The sequence below is a fragment of the Chrysochloris asiatica genome, unplaced genomic scaffold (assembly GCF_000296735.1).
Source record: "Chrysochloris asiatica unplaced genomic scaffold, ChrAsi1.0 scaffold00039, whole genome shotgun sequence".
In the NCBI taxonomy this organism is placed as follows: Eukaryota; Metazoa; Chordata; class Mammalia; order Afrosoricida; family Chrysochloridae; genus Chrysochloris; species Chrysochloris asiatica.
In genome coordinates this window covers 8,693,469-8,711,919 of record NW_006408557.1, presented here as the reverse complement: position 1 = coordinate 8,711,919, position 18,451 = coordinate 8,693,469, and the positions used below count along the sequence as shown (strand labels likewise).

The window sequence follows — 18,451 nt, the reverse complement described above, 5'->3', positions numbered from 1 at the left end:
GAAACCCTGTGCAGGGTCACTGTGAGTCAGAACCCACTCCACGGTACTTAACAACAACAATATATTGTTGATATATTGGCAGAGTCCTGGTGTGGCACTACAGGATAAACACTAGACTGCTAACTGCAAAGCTGGCAGTTCAAACCCACCAGCTGTTTCTTGGAAACCCTATACAGACAGGGTTGCTATGAGTTGAAACCGACTCGACGGCATTTACACCAACTATTATAACAGTCCTGGTGTGGTGCTGTGGTTTAATGCGCTGGACTGCAAAGTTGTTTTGAACCACAAGGTCAGCAGTTCAAATTCATCAGCTGCTCCAAGGAAACTCTATACAGGATCGCTATAGGTCAGAATTGTCTCAAAGGCACGAACTACAACACTGTAACAGCAGCTACTGTTACCTTACCTAACTCAGTAAAGAGTTTCAACATAGTTTTTAAAATATCACATTCATTTCTAATATGCTCTGCTAAAGACTGTCCACAGTTATTATATGAGTCATTACTAAAATCATAACTCCAAAGAAAAGTGAGTAACTTATATGAGCTAGTAAAATAATATATTGAATTTAAGATTTTTATAAAAACTTATTTCCTGCATTCAAATCTAATGATAATCATACTGAAATCTGTCATTTGTAATATTCAGCATATATTCAGCTAAACAAAATACAATAATAAAATTAATTTCACCATTTATTTTGTAATATGGCTACTAGAAAACTTAAAACTGTACTTATACCTCACATTATATGTCTACTGGACAGTATACTGTAAATCATATGATTGTCAGATGTCTTAATTATTTAATTACCAGTATGTATGAATAAGTCCAGGTATGAATAAGCTATAAGGTAAGCACTGGACTACTAACAAGATCAGCAGTTCAAACCTACCAGTTGCTTCCTGGAAATCCTATACAGGGTTGCTCTGAGTCAGAAGTGACTCGATGACACATTAATGACAGCAACAATTCCATAGTATGTTGGGGTAGGGTGACCCTGCTCTGCTTCTGACAAGCCCCATTACCTTAGTGGGTCACTTACACAGTCTGGATCAGGTTTTGTTTCTGTTTTGATGTTTCATGTAAAGGTGAAAGAGATAGGCTTTTCATACTCTCTGAATGCCTGGTCCTGTGACTTCAAATCCGCTAACTCCTATTCTATGGCTTAAACCCCAAACCAGTAGGATCACCACACTTATCTTGCTCATGACCTTCGTCCTGATCTTATTCACCCAGCTTGCCTGGCTTCAGTTCTCATTTATGGGCAGACATACTCAGCCTTTGCAACTACCTTATACTGCTTCCTCCCTGTTCTGAAATTCACATTTCACTCTTAGATTATGCTATTTCCAACCCTTCCAGTAAGCTCCTGGCACATCCACTTCGGTTCTCCAACATGTGACCAGGATGTCCTCCCTGTTCTCAAAGACACAGACTCCAACTAGCCAAGTAGAGTGAGATGAGTCTTTATCAAAAGAAAATCCAATGATCTCAAAGTGAAACACATGCCGAAAGCCATCATTTAAATATTTTCATTCCTCCAAAATTTATTTGAAAGAGGCACTCTGAGCAAAAGCTCATTTCCCAGAACTAAAACCTAAAAGATGATAGATGAGTGACTGCAAAGTATCTAAATAAGAGTCTGTACAGTGTATAAATAAATATTGCAAATAATTCATTTCTGCTAGAGTTGTCCACCACCCTTAACATTAAATTTAGCTAACTTAATTTTCTGTGGATCAAATTTATTCAAAGTCAAATTTCTCTTAATAGGTCATCTGAGTAAATAGTTTCAAATGTTATTTGTCAAAAAGCAATGATTTAAGACCTCAGATGAAATCGGCAGTGTCAGGCTAAGAAAATAAACGTAAAAATTCACAGAGAACTGGAACAATTGGAGAAAAAAATAGGGCCCCAAAGTCAGACTATTTCACACAGTTCTGGAGTTAAAAAGCACAAATTTCCATCAAAAACATGTCTTTGAGAGGCAGTGTAACAATGCCGTCTGTATAACTTTTCCCAAAATACGTAAAACATACATTTTTAAAGTGGCATCTATCATGCAAAGGACTCCTGGTGTGGTGTTGTGGGTTAATGCACTGGGTTGCAAGGCTGGTTTGAACCACAAGGTTGGCAGTTCATGCTCACCAGCCACTCCTCAGAAGCCCTATATAGATAGGGTTGCTATGGGTCTGAACAGACTTGACAGTAATTAACAACAAATCATACAAAGAGTGTATCATCTCAACTATTGTCACACCAACAATAAACAGGACTGTCACTTTATATAGGACACCCAGCACCCTAAGAAATAAACAGAGAAGAGTTGAGGTAAGCATGGAATTCTGCAACTGAAAAGAATTATTAAGGAAAGTAGAAGAGTAGATTCTTAGCACAGAAGTTTTTGTACATCTCTATTCTTGAAATTTCTTGGCATTATGGAGTTTTTGCCATGGAAAGGATAAACTAGTTGAAGGTTTCATTTCATAGGTGAGGAAATGGACAGAACATACAAGCCCAGTATCTCAAATAGGGTTTGAGGCATCTCCTTACCCACTCCTTGAATCAGCAGCCTTACTTCACTGGTATCTCAAGACAGAAATTCTGAGATCACAGTCTAAGAAGTCCTGTGATCTCACAAGTGGTACTGAGTGCATTTTCTGACAAGAGTTCAATTCACTCGTGCCTGTGACCTTGACACCATTCATCACACACTACATCACCTTCTGGCTCCTCAAAGTTCAAGTTCCTGTGTAAATAATCATCCATTTATACACAGAAGAAACTCTGATCCTGTTATCTGTACAAGTATACTTCTGCTGCTGACATTCATCAAAAGTAGGAAGGGAGTTAGTCCAGAAACCACATGGCTCACTTCCTAACCCCCTTATTTCAGATGTTTTGACTACGGACTTCACTACATCCAAGCAGTTAAAAAATGCTCATTGTGTCCAGAGCAGCTTTTATTTTTTAAGGGAAACTGGGTAATGTTTTGTGAATCGACCACTTGGTTCATTCCTACAGGTTAGGAGTAGAAAAGATATAAACTATTAATGACATGGTTGATGTCAGATAAATCAAATAGAGAATAAGAGAAAGATATTTCATCTGTGTTATATTGACTACGCAAAATCATGAATCGTAACAAATTATGGATAACACTGCAAAGAATGGTAATTCAAGAACACTTCCTTGTACTGATGAGGAACCTGTACATAGACCAAGAGGCAGTCATTTGAAGGGAACAAGGTGATACTTCATGGTTTAAAATCAGGAAAGGCGTACATGAGGTTTGTATCCTTTCACCATACTTATTCAACTTGTATGCTGAGCAAAAACAATCTGAGGAGCTGGATTACATGAAGAACATGGCATCGTGATTGAAGATTCATTAACAACCTGTGATATGCAGATAGTTCAACCTTGCTTGCTAAAAGTGAAGAAATGCTGGAGCACTTACTGATGAAGGTGAAAGACTGCACTCTTTAGTGTGGATTACACCTCAACATAAGGAAAATTCAGATCCAACTAGACAATTGGATCAATAAGCAATATCATGATAAACAAAGAAAACACTGAAGTTGTCAAGGATTCATTTTACTTGGATCCATAATCTGCACCCATGAAAGCACAGTGAAGAAATAAAACGATCCACTGCAAAGTTGTTTGAACTGCAAGGTCGGTGGTGCAAGCTCACCAGTTACACCTTGGAAACCCTATATAGGGTCGCTATGGGTCGTAATTGACTCAACGGCACGTAACAACAACACATTGGGCAATATGCTGCAAAAAAGACCTCTAGAAAGTGTTAAAAAGCAAGGATGTTATTTTGTAAACTAAGGTGCACCTGATCCAAACCAAAGTATTTCCAACCATTTCATATGTATGAATAAGGAAGGCTGAAGAAGTGATGCATTTGAATTGTGAAAAATATAAATATACCATTAACTGCCAGAAGAATGACCAAATGTGTCTTAAAAGAAGTACAAGAACGGTCCTTAGAAGCCAGGGTGCTGAGCCTTTATCTCATGTGTTTTGGAAATATCCCTAGAAAGGACACCATTCTTGATAAAGCAGAATGTCGGTGAAAAGGAAGATGACCCTCAACAAGATGGACTGGCCTAGTGTCGCTTAAACATATTAACAATTGTAAGGATGGTACAGGACAAGGCAGTGTTTCATTTTGAGTCATTATGAGTCAGAACAGACTCCATAGCACCTAACAACATCAAATGTTAATTCTAATCAGTGACTTAAGAATGCACTGGCTCTCAACTTTTTCTCTTTAGTCTGTCTAGTTGCACTGAGGAGATTTCCAACTGCACTGAGCATGGAGGCAACTAGGGTCACATTGCGTCTGCACCAATTTCTCCATCATGGTCTTGTTTGAAATGAACTATGTATCAGAGGAGTCTGTGCTTGTTGCCATGTGTGAGGTCTTCAAAGTGTGATTCTGTTCAAATATCAGGTTTGAAGCTTACTTACTCTCCAGCTGGCCAATGGTTCTGATTTGGACCACTTGGTATGGGACCTTTTGGCAGAGCCACAAATTCCATATCTGCCCTTTTTGTGGGAAGGGAATGAAGAAAATCACTTTATAAATCTTGCACTATGACCCACTTTTATGAGGTAAATGAGAATCCCTGAAAATGGTGGGAAATCCATGATAAGGTTCTAGTGCTGGTTGCTGGTTGTGTACCACTGAGTCAGTTCCAGCTCATAGTGACCTTGTATAGGTTTCCAAGTCTGTAAATCTTTACTGGAGCAGAAAGCCTCATCTTTCTCCCATGGAGCAACTGGTAGATTTGAACTACTGACCGTGTACCCAGTTTGTAATCCACTATGCTAGAGCATAGTATCATATGCTGTTTATCACAAAGCTGTACATACATCACTAATTCATTATCACTTCTCACAGCATCCTTGTATGGTGCTGCGGGAGAATGCACTGCACTGCAAGGTCGATTTGAAGCACAAGGTCAGAGGTTCAAACCTACCAGCCACTCCTAGGAAACCCTACACACGGTCATTATGAGTTGGAACCAACTCAACAGCACACAACAACATTCTCACAACATCCAAGAGAGGTGAGAATGGTTATTTAAATTTCACAAAGAGACAAAGGCTCAGAGAGGCTGACCTGTGCCCAAGATCAGACCCATAGTTCCTGTGTGGATGAGCTGGCATTCAAAGAGTTGGAGGTGACCCCAAGGCCTGCCTTGGGGAATTCAGAGCATTCATAAGTCACTACGAAGATTTACATATAAACTCTATGTCTTGAGACAAGTGCAATTAAGCTGGAAAGACGAAGGTATGTCCAGCGACAGCTAGAAATAACAGATCAGCCTGCCCAGGAGAATTTTCCAGAATGATGGAAATGTTCTGTCATCTGTGCTATCCAACACTGTAGGTATCGAAAATGTGGCTCAGTGCAACTGAGAATCTGAATTTTTAGTTTTATTGAATTTGACTTTAAATAGCCATTGAGGAACCATATTGGACAGCATTTTATACCACAAGCATTCAGAAAGAAAAGGGCCACTGTGAAGACTTTGTGACAAATGCAAGCTGAGCCAGTCCTTGATGTGTTTGGATTTTAACAGGACCCAACAACAGGGAACAAGCAATCCCCACCCAGCTGAGTCCAGCACCCTCAGAGCACATTCTTGTCTGATTCCATTCTTCCCCATACCAAAGGGGATGCTGGACTCTGATACCTTCTAACATCTCCATTACCATCAGCCTATTTCTTGTTGAAAAGTATTTGGCTACATGACCAGATCACCAGGCCGACTTCTCGGCAGAGAAATGACCCAGACTTTCAGGCCAGTCCTCAAGAATCCACATTTCTCAGCATACACACAGCCTCTGTCTCCTCAAGTTGGAACACTCAACCTATGTGCTTCAATAACCTTCAAGAATTATTCCTTATAAGTTTTTAATAGTAGCCATAATGACCCTGAATTCTCCAACTTCAGGAATATAAATTATGTAGTTCTTTTTTGGGGGGAGATTGGGAAGGGAGGGAAGGTAATCTATTTTTAATCCTTTCCTGCTTTTCTTGGGAGCTGATTGCTATAATTCTCAGTATGTCTGGAGAGGGCATTTCTACTCACCTCCCAAGAAAGAGCAGACACTCAACTTCACAAAACACTTTCTGTGTTCAAAGGCCCATGGCTCTCTGGGTTGCAATGAAGACTGGTTATGTTTTCCAGGGTGAAACTAAAAGTGAAGCAGGTTTTTTAATGTGGTCTTAATATGTCATTTAGCTCCTGGGTCCTTAAAAAAGGGGGATGTGAGGCCAAGTCCAGCTATCAGACAAGGAAAGAAGGCCCCAAAGTGCTTCAAAGTCTAACCCAAGGGTAAATAAACTATAGTCCACAGGCCAAATCTGTGTACAGTCTGTTTGTGTATGGCATATGAACTAAAAATAGGTTTTAAGTTTTTAAAGTACAAAATATTTACTATGTTGGACCTTTATAGAAAGAGTTTGTCAATCCACGGTCTAAACTATTAAGAACCGTATCATCAGTAAAGCTGGATCCCTCTCAATGCTTGTTTTCTTTTTTATTTAAATAATACTAAAGAAAAAACATTCTATATATTTTTCTGAAGAAAGGCACAATAAATATTAAATATAACAAATGACAAACTAAATCATTACTTCTTTTAAGAAGATCAGTATCTTTACTGTGATGGAAACAAGGAACCTTTGATACCTGGGATCAAATTAAGGATGGCAAAGATTACTCTCACCCACCCTACTTCTGGCTCTGTTTCCCACTTGTCTCTACAATTCACACCAGTACAAGATCAGTAGTAAATCATTGATTTCTCTTTTCCCCTATCCAATTAGGAGAAGAATACTGACAGACACCTTCTGTACCCCTTCGGCATCTCACCTTTGAGTTTCTTAGACACCTGTGGTAAATGTTGTTTAAGTACCTGGATTAACAAAAACAAACAACAAAAAACATGGCACCTGGCTCGTCCTCAGCTATGAAGAACTGTAGCCACTGCCCAGCAAACAGCCACTGCTCTTACCTGGCTGGGTGCAGTTCTCATTCTTCCAGAGTCTTGCATCTTCAGAAGGCAGAGTGTCGTTCATCTGCATTAATTTCCTCCCTACCATCCACTTTCTGTCTTCCCCTATGAGGTCTATGAGGTCGAGTTCTGGGAAGAAAAAAACAATAGCCACATATCACTAACAGCAGAGAGGATTTAGCATGTACTAGAGCTGGGTGCCCAGTGTCTCAGTTATCACCCCATTAGCCTTGCCACTGAAGTTCACCACAGCATGTTTCTAGTTGCCTGAGGGCTTCCTCTGGCTGCTGGATCTTACTGTGCCTAACAAATGTAGTGCTCAACTAATGGTTGGGAACTGGTATATAAACACCCCAGCTCATTCTCCTCATAAGTGGGATGACTGTGGAACACTGAAATGAAAGTATACTACCTGTTTAAAAGGTAGTTGGAGATATCTCAGGAAAGGAGCAATAACCTTTAGAGTATGATGTTGTTAAGTGTGGTCAAGTCAGTTACGACTCATAAAAACCCTGCATAGAGTTTCTGAGGAGTAGCTGGTGGGTTTGAGCCACTAATCTTGTGGCTAACCATCCAGTGCTTATCCTATAGTGCCACACCAGGATTCCAGAGCCCATTAGGGGAGTTGTAAGGAAACAGGAAAGGTATGGAGATATGTGTTTCCCAGAGGGAAGGAGAAAGGACTAAAGAGGACAACTACAGTAAAAGGATTCAGTGAAAGATCACAAAGGAAAGAAAAATAACTAAGTTACCACAGAAAACAAGCAGAAAGAGAATTCTAGGACAGGAAGAGTAACCAAAGGTTTTAATCACTAAGACAGAGGTAGGGAAAAAAGAAATGCTGGCCATCCAGAGGGCCGTTAGGAAGTGAGACAGGGTGTTCTTTTGAGTAGCATGACACTAAGGAAAAGTGTGACATGAGACAATGGCTACTTCTTGCGGATCCAGAGTTGGTCAGAAAATGAATGTAAACAACCACTGGTTCCACTTGTCTGAAATAAAAGAGAATGAAGGAACCTAAAGAAGAAATTAGTCCACAAAATTAATAGCCCACATAAACTACAACCTCATCTAGAATGATAGAAAAAGACCTAGATAATCCCAGGCTACCTCTACCAGCCACTGTGGCTGTGGACACAATAAAGAAGGGACAAGTCCCTGAAGGGGAACGCAGCAACTCTGTAAGATAAACACTGGACTGAGAACCACAAGGTCAGTGGTTTGAGCCCACTGCAGCAGAAAAATGAGGCTTTCTGCTCCCACTAAGATGTATAGTTACAGGAACTCTATACAGGGTTGCTATGAGTTGGAAGTGATCTGACTGCACTTTTGACAACAGCAACAACAAACACCTGTCCCTTGAGAAGAATATCATGCTTGGAAAAGTGGAAGGTCAGTGAGCTAGAGGAAGACCACCAACAAATGGATTGACACAGTGGCAGCAGCAATGGGCTCAGGCCTACCAGCTGTGAGGACGGTGCAGGACCAAGGCAGTGTTTCATTCTGTTGTGTTTAGGGTCGCTATGAGTCAGAACTGACTCGATGGCACATAACAACAACAACCTCTACCAGTCATTGTGAACAAGGACACAATAAAAGGTCCTAAACAGAAAAAATATAGAACAAAACTCAAATTCCTAAAAAGACCAGACTTACTAGACTGATAAAGACTAGAGGAATCTCCAAGAAAACAGCCCTAAAATACTCTGAATTTGGAATAGAGCCACTTCCAATGGTCACTTTTCATCCAAATAATCAATTGGCTTATAAACAATATCACTCAGGAGTACTGTGCTCCCTTATATAATAAATCCTTTGAGGCCAAATGATCAACATTTACCCTAAAACAAAGATGAGAAGTTAAACAGGGGCATGGAAGCTAGATTAATGGGAAAAGAGTAAACAGAATGGAAATAATTTAAATGTTAACACATTAGGGAAAATGTAAAGCAATGTCATGGAACAATCTGTATGAAAGCTGTTAAATGGGAACCTAATTTCTGTGTGGAGTCCTGGTGTGGCACTGTGGGTTAGTGAGCTAGACTGCAAGGTCAGTTTGAGCTACAAAGGTCGGCAGTTCAAACTTACCAGACATTCCTCAAAAACCCTATACAGGGTCGCTATGAGTCAGAATGGACTCAACAGCATCTAAAAACAACAACAAATTCCTGTATAAAATTTCACCTAAAACACACCCGAATTTAAAAAAGAAGAAAATGGATTTACATAAAAGACAAGGTCCTAATTCCTAGTCCCAGTGGCCTTCACAAAAGTCAACAGGGTACAAGTGACAACACAAGAAAGGACCCAGCCATAAGAGTATGGTGTGTTCTGGTGGCAATGAAGACCTGCAGGTCATCATATTAATTCCTCAATTTCTATGGTGACTCCCTTTTCTCAAGTGATCGCACCCTCAGTATTGAATTTGATCCTGAAGTCACTACTCAGAAAAGGAAGAGGAAGCATTATATTTTGTTAACTGTGGCCTTTTAATACATAAATAGTGCCTGGTTCAGAGTAGACACTTGATTAGTCTATGTGATAGATAAAGTAAGACTCATAAAAAATGTTACAAATCACAGTGCTTGTGGGCACCTCACCTAAGCCAACAGGAACAAAGACTAAAGATTTTCCTCAGTCAAACGTAGCCTTTGATCCTAGATGCAAAAGAATGGTAATGGTGGTGGTTATGTACCTTGGAGTCAGTTCCAACTCATAGCAATCCTGTATAGGGTTTCCGAGGCTGTAAATCTTTATGGGAGCAGAAAGCCTCATCTTTTCTCCCACAGAACAGCTGGTAGTTTCAAACTGCTGACACTGAGGTTAGCAGCCGGTATATCCAATTGTAACTTATGCATATTGATCAGGACTATCCCATGTGTTTTTTGTTGGTTTTGTTGCACAATGTGGAATCTAATTTGAATAAACAATTTTATACCCTAAAATACAAAAGTCTACATGGTAGCCACATATGTCAGTTTAAGCAAAACTATTAGGATAATCCAAATACATAAAAATAATCTGTGGATAATGCAAGACATTTTGGAGTTGGTAAAACTGAATGGTGAATTCAGTGGCTTTAAAGTCCAACAATCAGCCCTAAGCTGTGAATATAACACCATAGTATCATAGTGATCTAAGAGGGTGAGTGAGGATAGAGACAGCTTCTTTGCCTTAACCTGGGTTCCCCCTAGAAGAAGTCCCTGAAAGAAGAATTCAAGCCTAAACAGTTTACATGGGAGGTGATCCCAGGAAACACTAGTGAGGAGTCGGGAGGTGGAACAGGGAAGGGAATGAAGGTACTATAAGGCGAATTTCAAGTCAGTTTCCAGAAAGATTAACTAGAGCATGATCAACCTGGGAGCCTCAGGGCCAGTGTAGACATGCATCTCAGACACCCAAGGGATGATAGTGCTGCAGCATTTCTGCCACTGGTTGAAGGCTGTTCCTGTTGCTGTGGTTAAGTGCCATAGAGTTGGTTTCCACTCATAGAGACCTGGGTGGGATTTATTCCCCAGCACTTCCAATCTGTCACATGGGTGTCTAAAGTGGGTGATGGTGGTTTGGGCAATGAGATACAAGGTAATACGTTTGACTGTGGCAGTGTGCGCCACTAAGGGTAGGATTAATGTGAGTGGGGTACTGATGGCATCTGTCAGCCCTTCGTGATGTCAACAAATGTTGTCATTGTTGTTCAGTGTCATTGAGTCTGTTCTGACTTATAGCAACCCTGTATGGAGTTTGGTGGGTTTGAATCACCAACCTTGTGGTAGTGTCAGACTGAAGGGCCAAAAGAGTGGCCATTCTCCTGTTTTCATAATCTTGATCCCCCCCAAAAAGTGCTTTATGGTCTTCAATCCCAACATTCCGGGAGACCCCAAAGAAGGAAGAACATCCCTTCCAATGACTTCCAAAGTTCCTTCTGATGCCAAGTTTCCATGATTCTGTAATTCTGAGAGACAGCTGATACTAATTAAGACATGTAAAAATAAAGCCAGCTATTGTAGCAGAAAATTAGAGGATTTTTTTTTACATAATGATTCAATATCTTCATGAATTAGAGACTATTAAAACAGCACCATTTGATTCCAAAGTCTACAAAATTTTATCTCAACAAAAATATACTAGACTACTGACCACTGATACAATATTTGGAGACCAGGGTCTAAAAAAATAAGAATCATGAAAGCAATGCATTGCATTCATTTCCTCCGCAGTAAGAACTGAGTGTAACAATATTACACACTCTTTTATTTGTCCTCACAAAATGATGAGTAAGGAAGAGACAGTTGTTCTGGGCTCAGTTTACCTTTGGAGAAAATAAGCCAAATTAGAAGTGATTGGCATACAATCAGAGCCAGCCTATAGCCACACAAGCTACCATGTAACAGCATCATGGCTTCTATTGCTTTGAATCTTGTTATGTGCAAAGAACTTTCCATTCTTTACCGTGTTTCATCTTCACAACAATTAGCTGCATATTTCAAGTTAGGAAACTAAACCAAACTAAAAAAGTCTATTGCCACTGAATCAATTTCAACTCATAACAACCCTCTAGGACAAAGAAGAACTGCCTCATGGGATTTTCGAAACTGTGGTTTTTACGGAAACCAACTTTAGAGCGGTTAATGGAGTCAAATCCTGTCAGCAGCCAAGTCGGTAACCACTAGGGCTCCTTCAACTGAAGCACAGAGAAGTTAAATGACTAGCCTAAGGTCACCCAGCAAGAAAGTAACAGAGGGAGATTTGAACCCAGGTCTGGCGATGTCAAAGGTCAAATTCTCGATATATACAAGGACAGAATGAAATCTACTCAGGTTTTTTTCAGGCTGCACCTTCTAACAGATTAGGGCGAACACAGTCTCACTATACCTGTTTCCAAGAAGGTGATTTTTCTGGAAACTATTAAGATCACAGTAAGTCGTGAGCATCAATCCACAAAAGCATCACAAACAAAAAAATACTCACTCTGAGCATTAAGCGTGCTCCCGGTTAATTCAATTCCCTAGAGACTAAACTGGCCCCAGTGGTCATGACATGGGACTTTTTTCTATGTATTCAGGAAGGAGGGACAGCTTGGAAGATGAGAAGGCAAAGGGGCTTTGGAAAAGGACCCTCACTTAATGTTTTAACTATTTTCCCATGTTTCCTTGGACTTCTCTGCTACAGCAAAACGGCTGCTCCCCGAAGCTACACTTGAGCAATGTCAACAAAAACACTTGGCTCTCATTCACTGCATTCTTGGCTCCTCATCTGCCAGGCCCTGGAAGTTGCATGTTGGCCTAATTAGTCAGGGGAGAGGCCCAGGGAAGGGGGGCAACAGGCTCATATGTCGCATGTCAGCAGCAGAGGCAGTCTGTGTGACTGCAGGCCCCAGAGGGGAGACGACTGGCATGGTGAGGGCACACACAGGGTGCCTACTGCAAGGGCAGGAAGCAGTTCTCAACCAAGACTCAAGCCGCATGCACTAAGAAAGGAAAGAAAGTGGCGGCTGGATGCCAAGTTTCCATTACAGAACTGTGCGCTCACCCTCTGTGCTCTCGCTTGCTCTCCTTCTTCTTCCCCCTCCCAGTGACTGAGGCTCCAAGAGGCCAAAGATTTCTGACACCAAGAATGGATTTTCTTGGTTGATGCCTAACAAACACCCCCATATCCTTTCTATGTTTGCAACCCTTTCCTAATATCAATCAGGCTCAGTGGACTGTCTTTTCGCTAATAGATGGGAATTAACTCTGTCAAATACTTGGGAAGGTCGCAGCATCTAATGATCTTTTATGCATCTCACTTATGTGCCAACCACCCTGCCTGTGCTATCTCACTCCATCCTATCAGCAGCCAAAATGGAGGTAGCATTGTATTGACCTCATTGTACTACTATTGCTGACTGGAGCTAATTGGATGAGCTTCTGACCCAGAGTCCAGGAGAGGTGGCCTTCTGGAATCAAATAAGCAGGGTTGCGCCTAGGGGGGCTCATTAACTTTCCCTAATAATTATAATGGAGTCCTGGTGTGGTGCTGTAGGATCAGCACTTGACTGCTAACCACAAAATTGATAGTTCAAACCCACCAGCCACTCCTTGGAAACCCTATACAAGGTTGCTATGAGTTAGAACAGACTTGATGGCAGTTAGCAACAATAACAATAATTAGAAAAGAATTTTTCTCTCTCAAAACTGGGCTGGAGAGAGCCACATTTTGAAACACTCCCAAGAACCATGGCAACAATTGCCATTTGCAGATGAAGTAACTGAGTTATGGTATGGCTGATGGAGAACTGAAGAAGGAATGTGCAGAAAATTCAGTTATTAACACCAAAAATGGAGGCATGGTGGCAGCCACTGGACTCTGATGTTCTCAGCTGGACCTGCACTCCTCTGAGCTATAAATACTTCACCCTGAAGTTTACACAGCTGACTCCACTCCGAGCTCCAGCCGGCCTACATGGTTCAGAGGTCAGGTTTGCATAAGCCCAGGGCCTGCCTTCTGCAGACCCCTATGTGGGGGCACCCCTTGCCACACTCTCCAATGAGCCCTGGAGAACACATGATCTTTCTGGATCAACCCCCATGAAGGCAACCCTAGTGATTGTGGGTGAAAGGGGGCACACTTTTTCAGATGGATTTTCCAGCTTACATAAAAGCTTCCCTCTACATTGTTCTTGATCCTTGGGAAAGAGTACCAACCATGGTGAGGTTTGCAAAGCTCTACAAACCTTCCAGAAGAGGAGAAAGCCAGAAGTCAAAAGCCTCCAGGAGCCCTAAAGGGCAGAGAATGTCAGATCTAGAGTAGGTGGTTGAGCCAACAGTCCCTCACTGTGGAGAGGCAATGGACTCCACTTGCCCTAGTATCAAGATGTGACATCTCCAATCTGAGGAAACTCATGGTAAGTGTTCAGGTGGGGCTCCCCTTTTGCTCAGAGGGGAAGTGAAAGAAAGTCACCCTGACATCTCCACAGTGGACATCAGGTGCTTCCACATGCGCCACATTCTAACCAGATCAGCAGTAGATCTGTGTGTTCAATGAAGAAGTCTATGGCTGCTCCACAGCCTTGAGAGCAGCCCTCCCATCACCTGCCTGGGAAAGGTAAGAAACAAATTAAGATGGAGACTCTAGAGTGAAAGGAAAATAGTCCCTGTCCCCAGCTGCCTGCACAGGAGAGACTGGTCTCATTACCAACCCAGGAAAATACACTCATGGAAGACGGAAGGGAATGCCAGGCTCTGCCTTACTTTGCACTAACAAATCTCTTCTCCTGCAACTTGCCCTTACCCCTGACAGCAGACTCCACCCTCACACCCACTGTCAGAGGTTGGGGCTGGGAATAGGTGGACAGGCAGAGAGTTCCCTGTAAGGTTCACTTGAATCAAGGAACTGGTCAAAGGACCAAGTCCAAAGGCATGAGCCAAGTCCAAACTGGCCAGAATACATAGTCTGGTCTGGCTTTCAGGCAAAACAAGTCAAGCCAGGTAAGATTCTGAGGCAGAGGTGGGCTGCCCTAGGCTGGCCCCAACATAATTCCCCACTATCTCAGGAGAGAAGCCCCTCTCCAGGTAGCTTTCCCTGATCTGTAGGAACACTCCCTCACTATAGATGGCCAGAATGCCAACACTTCTCCTTGAAGGCACATCCACAAGTTCAAAGGAAACATATCTGCAATTCTTGGATTGCTTATCTGCCACCTCTGCTCCCATCACCACCACCAACAAGTGGGCTACAGGGGGATCTGTCCTTTTAATGTTGTGATCCCTGACATTCAGTGGACACTGAATACGCTTGGGATTTCATTACCACTACCACATGGGTGAGACTCAAGAGTGATCTTGTAATTCACAATGAAGGCAGGGAAGCCAAAGTTTACAAGAGACCCCCACATGAGTCTCCTTAGTCATTATGGTAAACCCAAACCAGAATGCAGGTCTTCTGGGTTCATGGACAAACTGCACCCTCACTCCTCAAAGTGGGATCCCTGGGCAGCCATACTGACAACACCTGGGAGTTGATTAAAAATGAAATTGGCTTCTTGCAGAGCCTTTGTAGTGCATAGGACCTTAGGCGGAATTATGGGCCCCATCCAGAACCTTCTGAGGTGGGAAATTCTCACTTGAAAGGACATGCAGACAAGACTGGAGGGGCTAGAGAAACAGAAGATACTGTTGAAAGAATGACCAGCAGGAAAAATAAAAAACAAAAATGGTAGTCTGATTGGGTACTCTGAGAACAAGAAAGTTGTTCAGCAGGAAACCATCAAGGCAAGCAATCAAGTGCCTTCAAGACAAGCCCCCATCCAAGACTGAAACACAAAGAGAATACATGAGCAGGCATGTAAGCTTTCTGGTGACCATGTTGGTCTACTGGTGAGTGGAAATGAGGAAAAGCCAGCAGTGATGATATGGGCTAAGTTCAACCACGTTCCATAGACTCCTGTCGAACTGGAGATGAGAGAGAAAAGAGTAAGGGCTGGTTGGTCTGAAGTGTGGTGAAACCTGGGGACTCCTGAGCCCATGGACAAGGACCTAGTCACCCAGAGTTGAGAGTGAAGTGTCCAGCTGATATGAAGTGAGGGAAGATGTGCCCAACTTGCAGTTAGTACCCATTGAATCTAGCTTCGATAGCTTGATGATTAGAAACTGACTAGAGGAAAATATAAAAATTTGATGAAGGAAACAAGTGTAAATTGCTACAATTTGATTAACTTGACCTATACTTATGGATATGTTGCTGTTTTTGTTAGGTGCCATCGAGCTGGTACCAACTCATAGAGATCCTATGCACAACAGAATGAAACACTGCCTGATCATGGGTCAACCTCACAATTGTTGCTACGCTTGAGGCCACTAATGCTGCCACTTTGCCAGTCCATCTCGCTGGGGGTCCTCCCGTTTTTTTCTGACCCTCCACCTTACCAAACATGATCTCCTTCTCTAGTAAACAGGTCCCTCCTGTCAATATGTCCAAAGTATGAGTCAAAGTTTGGCCATCCTGGCCTCCAAGAAGCAGTCTGGATATATTTCTTCCAACACAGATTTGTTTGTTCTTTTGACAGCCCATGGTACTTTCAATATTCTCCTCCAATACCATAACTCAAATACATCAATTCTTCTACAGTCTTCCTCCTTATTCACCGTCCAGCTTTTGCGTGTGTATGAGGTTATTGAAAATACCATGGCTTGGGTCAGAAGCACTTTAGTCCTCAAGCTGATATCTTTGCTCTTTTTAAAAAGGTCTTTTGCAGCAGATTTGCCGAATGCAATACGTCATCTGATTTCTTGACTGCTGCTTCCGTGAGTATTGATAGTTGATCCAAGAAGAATGAAGTCCTTGACAACTTCAATCTTTTCTCCATTGATAAGAATGTTGTTTATTGGTCCAGTAGTGAGAATTTTTGTTTTCTTTACATTGAGATGCAATCTGCACTGAAGGCTGTGCTCTTTGATCTTCACCAGTAAGTATTTTAAATCCTTTTCACTTTCACAAGCAAGGTTGTATCACATCTGCATATCACAGGTTGGTAATGAGCCTTCCTCCAGTCCTGATGCCACATTTTTCTTCATATAGCCCAGCTTCTCAGATTATTTGCTCAGCATACAGTGTAAGTACGTATGGTGAAAGAATACAACCCTGTTGCACACCTTTCTTAATTTTAAACCATCAGTGTTCATATGCTCTGTTCAAACATCTGCCTTTTGGTCTACATACAGATTCCTCATGAGAACAATTAAGTCTTCCAGAATACTCAGACTTCACGATGTTGTCCATAGTTTGTCATGATCCACACAATCAAAAGCCTTAGCATAATAGTCAATAAAGCACAGGTAAACATCTTTCTGATATTGTCTGCTTTCAGCCAAGATCCACTGGACATCAGCAATGATATCCCTCATTCCACAGCCTATTCTGAATCTGGCTTGAACCTCTGGAAGTTCTCTGCCAATGAATGCTTGCAGCCATTTCTGTATTACCTTTAGTAAAACTTTACTCACATGGGATATCAAAGATACTGTCCAATGATTTCCACATTCTGTTGGGCCACCTCTCTTTGGAGTGGGCACAGATACGGATCTCTTCCAATCAGTTGCCCAGATAGTTGTCTTCCAAGTTTCTTGGCACAAATTTATGGATATAGTAGCTCAAAATACCAACTGAGACGGAAGGAGTCTTCACATCAAGGATCAAACCTATGCCTTCTGTACACAGGGCTGATAGGGACAGACAACTTAGACATTGGCTACATAAAATGGGAGGATATAAAGGCACAAAGTGGCAGGCTTACAAGTTTTCAAGAGGGAGTTTAGTTTCAGAGTGTGCAGGAGAAGGTAGAATCCCCACCGAATAGTTTTCATCTAGTTTAGATGAGTCTGATGAAAGGAGATGGGGATAACATTCTTATGATTCAATAGTGAGTAATTGTTATCATGACTATTTGCGACTGTCACAACTGTACAGGTAGAATTTTTGTAACAAAAAGGAAGGAGTAGTTAATCTTACATTCCAGGAACAGAGGACTCTAGGACCATCAAGGGAGAAGAGCACAAGCAGAATGTGGGACCCTATCCAGAGAAGCAGCAACACCAAAGATAGAGGCAGAGACGATGCCATGGAGCTATAGAGCAGCTGAGGACTCTAGACTCATGGAAAGAGAAAGGCTGTGTGCTGGAGGCCAGGAGGCAGGCTTGTAGAATGTGCCCTTTGGTTGTTTAAATGATTATATATATATTCCTGAGTGTACAGAGGGAATAGAAGCAAATATTGTTGAATGATGATGCATGGAGGGGATTGTAATCATTGCAATGAAACGTATTATGATGAGTGCAAAACCAATGTTCTCCCACATGAACTATCACTCAATTCACAGTAAAAGCTTTTTATTTTTTTAAGGCAGAATCTGGGCCCCTCAGACTCAATGATTCCCTGCACTTTAGCAAGACCCCCAGGTGACCCATGTACACATGAAAGCTGGAGAAGCACTGCAGCACTGCTACTCCAGGATGAACTATTTATTTTCTAACTTGTTCATAGATATTGTTGCATACCTTCAAAGTTCCCAGACAGTACTCACTGTTTCTGAACCTCTTAAATCCAAAATGGCATATCCCCCTCAATATTCCCAGAGTTTAGAGAGACCCCTTCTTTGCAGCATCACTTAAGTCTCTACTAGATATGGTGACTCAGGGTCCAAAAGATAGTTTTGCTCACTTATTCCCAGCCTTGACTCTCTGGTTCCCTTCTGAAAGTGTTTTTAAAGTCTGCAGCAAATCCAATCCCAGCATCCTGATATTATAGCTTCTCTGTTCAAAACAGCCTCCCATCTTTCTTCATTGAACTATTAAAAGTAAATGAGTTGACTGGAAAACAATATGGCATTTCCTCAGAAGGTTGAAAATAGAAATACCCTATGATCCAG

General features: G+C 41.7%; 1 protein-coding gene across 1 annotated transcript in view; it reads right to left on the bottom strand.

Annotated features, from left to right (window-relative positions):
• The window catches only part of SLC24A3 (solute carrier family 24 (sodium/potassium/calcium exchanger), member 3), an 820,359-nt gene that overhangs the window by 675,955 nt on the left and 125,953 nt on the right, over nt 1-18,451 (bottom strand). The window contains exon 2 of the mRNA XM_006860745.1: nt 7,051-7,179. Coding sequence (XP_006860807.1) covers nt 7,051-7,179 — 129 coding nt within the window. The remainder of the gene's footprint in view (nt 1-7,050; nt 7,180-18,451) is intronic.